The sequence below is a fragment of the Acinonyx jubatus genome, chromosome E2 (assembly GCF_027475565.1).
Source record: "Acinonyx jubatus isolate Ajub_Pintada_27869175 chromosome E2, VMU_Ajub_asm_v1.0, whole genome shotgun sequence".
In the NCBI taxonomy this organism is placed as follows: Eukaryota; Metazoa; Chordata; class Mammalia; order Carnivora; family Felidae; genus Acinonyx; species Acinonyx jubatus.
The window spans coordinates 50,625,125-50,634,342 of record NC_069396.1 but is presented as its reverse complement, the minus strand read 5'-3'; the positions used below and the strand labels follow the sequence as shown (position 1 = coordinate 50,634,342).

Sequence of the window (9,218 nt, the reverse complement as noted above, 5' to 3'; positions counted from 1 at the left end):
ACTGACAATTGGCACAGAGTCAGGTATAATGCCAGACCGTGCCAGTAAGATTGGTTCCAGGTTCCCTCATAATCCCGGCAGTGAAACTGAAGCAGTTGGTAGATGGGCCGGAGAAGTTTCTGCCATGTGGCTGAGCTCCCTCGCTTCTATAACTGCATTGTAGAGGGCATGCTTGGGCTGGGATTTTAAAACCAAGGCAGCCCAATGAGAACCAACATGGCGTTTCTTCAAAATATGACAAGTTGAGGGGCGCCTGGGTGGCGCAGTCGGTTAAGCGTCCGACTTCAGCCAGGTCACGATCTCGCGGTCCGTGAGTTCGAGCCCCGCGTCGGGCTCTGGGCTGGTGGCTCAGAGCCTGGAGCCTGTTTCCGATTCTGTGTCTCCCTCTCTGTCTGCCCCTCCCCCGTGCATGCTCTGTCTCTCTCTGTCCCCAAAATAAATAAACGTTGAAAAAAAAAATTAAAAAAAAATATGACAAGTCGAATGACCATATGATCCAGCAGATACATCTGGGCACGTACCCCAAAGAACGGAAAGCAGGGACTCAAAGACGTATTTGTATGCCCACGATCTTGGGAGCTCTGTTTGCAACAGCCCAAAGGTGGAAGCCACCCAAATGCCCATCAGTGGATGAAGGGATGAATGAAAAATGCGCTGCATACTCGCAATGCATCTTATTCAACCGTGAGCAAGAAGGAAATTCTGACACGGGCTACAACAGAGATGAACCTTGAGGATGTTTTCCTAAGAAGCAAGCCAGTCACAAAGAGACCAATACTGTGTGATGCCACTTACAGGAAGTACCCAGGCTTGTCAGAGTGGAGAGACTGAAAGGACAATGGTGGTGGGACACGCGACTCTTGATCTGGGGGTCATGAGTCCGAGCCCCACGGTGGGCAGAGAACTAAGAAAGAAAGAAAGAAAGAAAGAAAGAAAGAAAGAAAGAGAAACAAAGAAAGAAAGAAAGAAAGAAAGAAAGAAAGAAAGAAAGAAAAAGAGAAAGAAAGAAAAAGGAAGGAAGGAAGGAAGGAAGGAAGGAAGGAAGGAAAGAAAAGAAAAGAAAAGAAAAGAAAAGAAAAGAAAAGAAAAGAAAAGAAAAGAAAAGAAAAGAAAAAAAGAGAAAGAAAAGAGAGTAGAATGGTGGCTGCTGGGGCTGGAGGTGGGAGAACAAGGGGTCACTCTTATTGTTTGTAAAGTTTTCATTTTACAAGGTGAAGAGAGTTCAGTGGATGGTGGTGATGCCAGGTGCACAGAAATGTGAACGTACTCAACAGCACTGAATTGCACCCTTAAAAAACGGTGAAGGTGGGGGCGCCTGGGTGGCTCAGTCGGTTAAGCGTCCGACTTTGGTGCAGGTCATGATCGCGAAGTTCGTGGGTTCGAGTCCCGCATTGGGCTCTGTGCTGACAGCTCAGAGCCTGGAGCCTGCTTCAGATTCTGTGATTCTTTCTCTCCCCCTCTCCTGCTCATACTCTCTCTCTCTCTCAAAAATAAACATTAAAAAAATAAAAAATAAAGATGAAAATGGTGAAGATGGCAAATTTTATGTCAAAACTCACCACGAAGTTCGCTTAAGAGTATGCATTTCACTGTATATGCAGCATTTTACCTAAAAATGAAAAATACAAGGATAAATGGATCATGGGTAAGTTGACATCTTTATTCTTGCCCTGTAGCAACATAACTGGCAGTTCTTTCTAGAGTCTCCGTGGTTCCCCAGCAGGGCCACCGGCACTCTTGCAGTCACATCCTCACTGGGTTTCCAGCTCTCCCCTCACCCCCACCCCCAACCCCATAGCCCCATTCCCCACCAGCAGCCAAAGGCAGCCTGTGAAAACCTAAGTGTGATCCTGACCCTCTGCTCAGAACCTCCATGGCTCCGGATTCACCCAGACTGAAGCCAAAATCTAACCCTTTCTGAGGTCCACAATCCCTGAGAGATCAGCCTCCCAAACGGCCCTGACCTCACCTCCTCCTGTGCTCCTCGCCACCCCCCTCTGGCCACACCCATCTCCTCCTTGTTTTTTCTCAAACACACCAGGCATTCTCCTGCCCCCCTTCATGCTGACTCTTCCCTCTGTCTGGGATGCTGTTCCACCAGCCAGCCGTCTCTCTGGCTCCCTCACCTCCCTCGGGTATTGCCTCCCCAGAGACGCCCTCCCTGACCGCTGCGTTGAAACAGCAACACTCTGTCTCACATACACTCTCATTCACCTGGATCCCCCTCCCGCTTTGTTTCAGCGTCATACCCACCACCCCTTACCTGTCAGCGTCCCTGGATGCGCGGTCTACCTCCCACCAGAACGCCAGCCCGGGAGGGCGGGAGTCTTGGTCTTGTTCCTGGCTGGCACACAGTCGATGCCCACCACATCTGGGCGGACAGCACGGATGAGGGAAGACACTGCCTGCGGGGCCTCGGCCTGTGTATGCAGAGGCTCTTGGGGATCACTCCGGTCCCCCACCGTGGCTCCCAGGCACGACCCTGAACAGGATGCTGCCCCCACGTGTGAGATGGGCTGAGGGGCTTCCTTGCAGGTGGTAGACTTCCCCTGCATCTCACGGGGGGAGGGGGGGCATCCCTGGCTGTCCCCTCAACTTCCGGCCGTGTCAGCCTTTCAGCCTCTGCTGCGGGGCTGGGTGAACTAGAGGGAGTAACTGACTGCTTCTCGGGAGGTAAAGATGTTGGCCAGATATGGCTTTTGCACCAAGGGAGGACGGTGCACCCAGTCAATACCAGGTCAATTGCACCCAGTCAATACCAGATCGATTACCTGGTCTCCATATGCCTCCTCCCTGGCGCCTCATCCCCCCATCCCCTCTCCCCAAAGGCCGGCTTCCCCTTCCGTCTCCTGTGCATCTTCCCTCCCTGACCCTTCCCTTCACCTTTCAGAAACCCCCAACCTTGCCCCTGAAGGATCCTTCCCTTTCCTCAAGCGCAAACTTCTCCGTCCAGAGCTCTCCACCAGCCATTCCGCTGGGTGTGCCTGAGAATTCTCAGGAGAAGTTGCTGAGGATACAGGTTCCCAGCACAAATGCCACCTCCAAGCGACCCCGGATCAGCAGGTGGGGCCCAGGAATGGTACTTTTCACAGAGACCCCAAGTGACTGATGCAGCCGCCACCCTGGTTCAGGAAGCCCTGGCAGGGGAGGGCGTTGGGCAGGAGAAAACTGAATTTTTAGGCTGAAAACCTGCCTCTGTCTGAAGGGAGGGGAAGGAAGGGTTTTCATCTTCCGGCCGCTTTTCAAAATACACTAACATGTTCACACAAATTCATGTCACCAGTTACCTGTTTTCGAAACTTCTAGAAACCCCCAAGATCTGCGGGACATCCTTTCGCGTCGGTGGAAGGGTATAGCGCAGAAAGGACACCTCGGTGGCATCTTCTGTCATGGAAAACTGACAACCCTCGCAGGACTGACGACAGCTCGTGCCAGGCTGGGCCGCTGTGTGTAGTTCACTGGTGATGGGGGTGGGGGGGGGGGAGAACCCTGTTCTCAAATAAGCCAGGACATAGCCTACAAGAGAGCCAACAGCTACTTAATTTGCTAAACTTTATTTTGTACCATACATGTTTACATTTAGCCGTCATGGTGTCGATCTGTTAACACAATGGAGCCCTTAATGGACCTGCCCTTGAAACTGGGTGCTGGAGAGTCACAGGCTTTCCCACCTTGAGAGCAAGTGCACTCCTGTGTTCGGTTCTGCACAAACCCAAGGAAAGCCTCGAGGCACACGGCGGAAGGGCCGCAGATAGAAACCGGGTTCTTTTTTTTTTTTTTTCCCCCTGCACCTTCAGTTAGACTCCTCCAGGATTTTGAAGTTAACTGTTACGAAGAAATTTATTTTCAAAGCGGAATTACTAACAACGTCTAACGAGTGCTCACGTTCTCCATCACAAAAACAGAAGGGAGGCCCCTGAACACAGAAAGGGCTAAAACCGCGTGACAATATTAGGCAAATACACGGATGTGCTATCACGCAACTAAAGTTAACAGGAGCGTGTGAATTACAAAGGGAAACTTCTTCCGGAGGGTTACGTCGTCACAGGGCATGCACGTGACTGAATCTCTCCCATCTCCGACCTTTCTCGGCCGCCACGTTTACAAGTTCAATTATACGCAAACGGATGGGAGAAACAACTCACGGGAGATCTGTACAAAGTCAAGTTCACTTAAGAACACAAGGTAATATTCTGATAGTCTCCTATGTGACTGGTTTGGCTTACGACTGTTTAAGTTCCAGCTTTTTTTTTTTTTTTTTTTTTTTTTAAGTATATGTGCTGCCGAAGCAAGAACCTTTTTTTTTTCTTTCTTTTCCCAACACATGGGGGAGCCTGGATGGCTCAGTTGGTTGGGCATCTGACGACTTGATTTCAGCTCAGGTCATGATCTCACGGTTGTGAGATAGGGCTCTGCGCCGGGCGTGGAGCCTGCTTAAGAATCTCTCTGCCTCTGTCCCTCCCCCTCCCCCGCATGGGCGCACACTCTTTCAAAAAAATAATAAATTAAATAAATAAATTAAATACATGAAAAAAAAAAAGGTTTGGATTACATCTTCGAGCATGCTTTGGGCCTCCCAGGACACTATTTGAAAACCAATGGTGTCAGGTACCCCACCCCCTCCCCCTACACACACACACACACACACACGGGAGACAAGGAATGTTGGTCTATTCGGATGACAGAAATTAACAGCCAAGTTTTTAAGAATTTTTTCCCTCTCTGATTACAACGTGAGAAGGGTCTTTAGCCCCAAAGACACAGAGTTTGGTGGCGCTGGATGGAATTAGGGGCTGGGAAGCCAGAAGCGCCTGAGTCCTTCCCTACTGATCACCCCCTCTCCCCATGGGCGTCTTGAGACGGCCAGACGCTAAACGGGAATCCAAATACCACTTTTATTAACAGAATCTAAAGCTCAAGTACGTCAAGGCCTAAGTCCCCTAAAACTAACTCTTGGGACCTTCTCACCCTCTGGCTAGTTAACTGGAGGATGGAAGCTGAAAACCAGCAGGAGCAAGGCGGGCAGGTCCGCTTGGACGATCTCAGCTTAACTTACCCATGATGGAAACACAGAGAAGGTGGCAGAATATGCCAGACCCTGCATGCAGAGGTTGGCTGGTCATCCAGAAAGCAGGGAATGAGGAAGAAAGGCAGAACACGGATGGACATTAACAGGGATCCCACCTGTGTATGTAAAGGTAAATGTTCTAGAATTTTCCCAATCTTAGTGACCCTCTAACCTCTGAAGGTGAGTCAAGGGGAGGTGCAAAAGCAGGCGTGGCAGAGAAAAGAGCAGAGCAATGTACCTCCCTCCCTTAATCTCTTTCACCTAAGAGCTCACGGATACTTCCCCTCTGAGAGCCACATCTTTACAAACGGGGTCCTTTAAGAGTCAAAAGTTCACTCAATAAGAAAAAACTTTTGTTCCCAATGTGATACTTCTTCCTTGGACGTCTTTCAACTAACCAGCTACGGGTGGTCCTCCAAATCAAAGCTTTCTGGGTTCTGTGGATTAGAAGAGCTCAAAAGGGGAAGTGGGTGTCCTGTGGAATTTTTTTTTTCTTCTCACTCCCTTGGTCCTTTTCAGTGCTTGAACATTCCTATCCCCCAACCAGGCCTCCAGAAAACTCCACCTTCAAAGCCATCTACCTTGACGACCTATTGATCATTATCACTCCAAACCACTGGGTTTTTATTAAGGGAGCTGGGTCAGACGGAGTGGCAGAATGGAGACTACCACAGCGACAGTCACCGACAAAGGAGACGTGGCGGATCTGCGTGGCCACCGCCTGCCCACCGGTGTCCCCCATGTTGGCCTTCAGGGGCTCCTAGGAGGGAGGTCAGGGCTCTCGCCCTCTAAAACCTCATCTGCCTCTTCCACTGCACTGGGGTCCTCCTCATGCACCCCCTGACCTGCCCCCACCCGGCGCTCCGGCTCTTCCCCACTCATCCACTTGTCGGCGCACCCCAAATGACTTCTGTGGTCGTTCTCACCACTGGAGGCACGAGGGGAGCCTTCTGGTTCGGCCTCTGGGCCCTGTGAGGTCGAGGCTGGCAACTCCGTGGGCTGTGGGCCTCGGAGGGCCTTCTGAACTGATGCCTCTCTTGCGGCTGGCCCTTTCTTTGCCATCATCGGTTTTTTCTTGGCATCTTCCGAATCGACAAGGACGAAAGAGACAGGGCCCAAGCTTACCTTCTTTTTCTTTCTCATGGGGGCAGGGCTCTTTGCCAAGGCCCAGCCCACGGCCTTCTTCTTTGGTGGGCCTTCCTGACCGCCATCTTGGTCTGACCCGGAAGCAATTCCAGGACTCACAGCTTCTGACTGGGCATCACGGGATGGCTTGCTGGGAGCCTTCCAGGCACATTTGCCCGCAGGCTTCTTCAAAGCCGACTCCTCCTGCTTCACACAGGGCTTTCTGTTGCTCCTGATAGCTTCTGAGACCTCCATATTTTCCGCGCCATTGGCCTCAGGATCCTCCAAGGCGGCTGAGCTCTTGGAATGGTGGCCTTTGGGTTTCTTGCAGGCCACTGACTCTTGCTTGGGGTTTTTTTTCTGCTTCTTTCTCCTGGAGCGACTTTTAGCTCCAGCTCTGCGAACCAGAGGTTTGGGGGGGTCACCTTCGTCTTCCATGTCATGCCAGCTGTCGGGATTCTCCGTCTTCAAAGCAGACCCTACTTCTGCAGCCCATCCTGGCTCCTTCTTGACCTTCCTCCGTGATGCTGAAGCTGAAGCTGCTACCGCCTGGGCATCAGTCACCTCTTGCGCCCTCACTTCCTCGCGGCTGCGGATCTCGGCATCCATGTAGAAGACGATTTGCACCACTGCCCCCAGGAGCACCCCCAAAGCTTCTGCCCAGTTCTCCCGGCGCTGATTCTGGGGCCGTGGGGGGTGGCTGAGCTGGAGCAGGCGGACCACATCCTCCCACGTGCGCCCCTCGGCATCTAAGAACTCATTCAGATTTTTTAAAAACTCAGCATCCTGGGTGGGGTCTCTACAAACCACTCTCCAGACGCCCCCCCTTGCTGGGAACTCCCGGGGTACGGCCCTGAGACTCACACCCTCTCCCACCTCAATTAGGGCAGCTTTGGCGTTCTCTTCCCTCAGAAAAATCTTATTGAGCACGAAGTACGGGCCCAGCGGGGAGAGGACGCCATGCAAGGTCTCCTCAATTTCTGCTTGACCACAGTCCTCTGGGATGCCCATGACCAACAGGGACCTGTGGATGTCCACTTCCATACCCCGGCACCAGTCCTCCAGAAGGTTCATGGCCATGGTGGCGGGCACCTGGCGGCTCTAATCCCACGTGCACCGAACCGTCTATAAGGTGGACGAGGGCTGCAGCGGGCCCCAAATACTGATCCTGTAAAGTGACAGGAGAGGGAGGTCAGATTCCCCGGAAGACGGTCGGGCTCAGGGATCTCTGCTGCCCCCAGCGCGGCGGGCCTCCCGGCGGGCCTCGCGCCTTCCCAGGTCCCTCCTCCCCAAACCGGGCCCCGGGTGCTCACACGTGTTCCGCGACCGGCAGAAAACCGCGCCCCGCCCCGCGGGTGGCGGCCGCCCGGCAGGGCTCCTTGCAGCCTCGCGTCCCGGCCTCCCGGGTCGGGTCGGGCTGAGGACAGGCCGCCGGGGAGGCAGCCGCTCGCCAGGCGCCAGCTCGGGCCACCCAGGCCGGCTGTTCCCGGCGAAAAGGGCCGAGGAGCCGGCGTCCGCTCCGGCCCCGGACGGGTCACGCGGCGCCTCGAGCCCTGCAGCTGCGCGGAGCCCAGGCCGGCGTCGCAGCGCGCGCTTGCGCACTTGCGCCCGCGCCGCCCGGCCGCGCGGCTCCCGCGGTCGCCATGGCAACCGCCATGGCCACCGCCGTGGCCGCGGCTGGCAGGGGCGCTGGGGATGGGAGCCCGGCTGGAGAGCGCATGGTCAGCTCGCCGACCCCGGGGTCTGCGCATTCTCCGATTTTCCCTCCAGACGCACTCTTTCCATCCTTTTCGATTCAACGGGGGCCTCGGGGATGGAGGTGGAATGCCCTGACTTTAGCATGGCAACCAACTAGCCCTCCTGTCTTCCGCCTTCCTGTTGGGTTCACCCCCCATCCCCCCCCCCCCCCTCCGGGAGCCTCCAGAAATCAGAGGGCGAGAGGAAAGGGCAGCTTTAACCCCCCATGAGGTCCTCTAACAAAACCACAGCTCCTGCCAGCTCTTTCGGCTACAGTTCCCAGGTTCCGGAAATATCCAGAAACTTCTAGAAACTCCCGGCTTCTGCCCACACGTGCGCTGCAGGCCTGGATATAGTGCCTCACTTGCCTTGCTGGTTTCCTCAACTTGCTGCCCAGGGGCAGCACCTTTGTTGTTAGTTGATGAAACACTCCTCAGTGACTCTTAGAGCGGCTGTTTCCTGGTCAGGCCCTCGCTGACATATCTAGAATGCTGCTTACTGGCTGTGCAGTCTCGGACATATTGAGCTCTCCAAGCTCCTTCCTCTTCTCCCCAAAGGAGTATCAATAAAAACCACCCTGATCTGGAAGGGATATCATATGTGATGCATGCACTGAAGTACAGTTTGGGCCTGAGTATTCAACTTGAATGCTATTTGAATCCCATTTTGGAACTGGCCTTTGCAAGACCAAATAGCCAAAATGCGTGTTCCACTCATCTCTAGCATCCCTGAACTTGGGTGGGATCGATACCTTGATGTAGCAGTATGTGTGTGATTGCCCCAGTTCCCATGATGTTTCATGCCAAAAAAAAAAAAAAGACCTGTCATTCACATTGTTAAATCTGAATATCACGTTCCAATAAACACTCAAGCTATAACTAGAGTTTAAAAAGCTCATGCACTTTACCTGTTGGAGTTCTATGAATCAACTGAAGAATGAATGTATTTCATCATGCAGCGGCTTTCAAACACGGCCATAATTCTTTGATGTTCCTGTGGAAAAGTGGTGATCTCTGTCCTTCTTACTGAATCTGAGCTGGCTTGTAAATTCTTTGACTAATAAAGAGTGTGGTCAAAGGGAAAAGATTGAACCAAGAGTATCATGGAAGGAAAACCATGTGACTTCTCAGGCTATGTTATAAAGGGCCATGCAACTTTTTCCTTGTTCATTGGGACACTCATTCTTGGATCGCTGAGCTCCAAAGAGGAAAGTCAACTTTCCTCTGGCTTCCATGTTGTGAGGAAGCTCAAGCCAGCTGGAGAAGCCACATGTGTGTGCTCCAGTCAA

General features: G+C 52.9%; 1 protein-coding gene across 1 annotated transcript; it reads right to left on the bottom strand.

The window, feature by feature from the left end:
• Positions 1-3,533: 3,533 nt before the first annotated feature.
• Positions 3,534-7,776, bottom strand: PNMA8A (PNMA family member 8A). Its single transcript, XM_027037863.2, has 2 exons — positions 7,507-7,776; positions 3,534-7,361 (listed from the first exon to the last, which is right to left on the bottom strand). The coding sequence occupies exon 2, from the start codon at positions 7,271-7,273 to the stop codon at positions 5,819-5,821; it is 1,455 nt and encodes a 484-aa protein (XP_026893664.1). The 5' UTR covers positions 7,274-7,361; positions 7,507-7,776; the 3' UTR covers positions 3,534-5,818.
• Between the last annotated feature and the right edge of the window lie 1,442 nt (positions 7,777-9,218).

What these genes read in the sequence shown, in the direction of transcription:
- PNMA8A (XM_027037863.2), bottom strand. Translation starts at nt 7,273, where the DNA reads ATGGCCATGAACCTTCTGGAGGACTGGTGCCGGGGTATGGAAGTGGAC.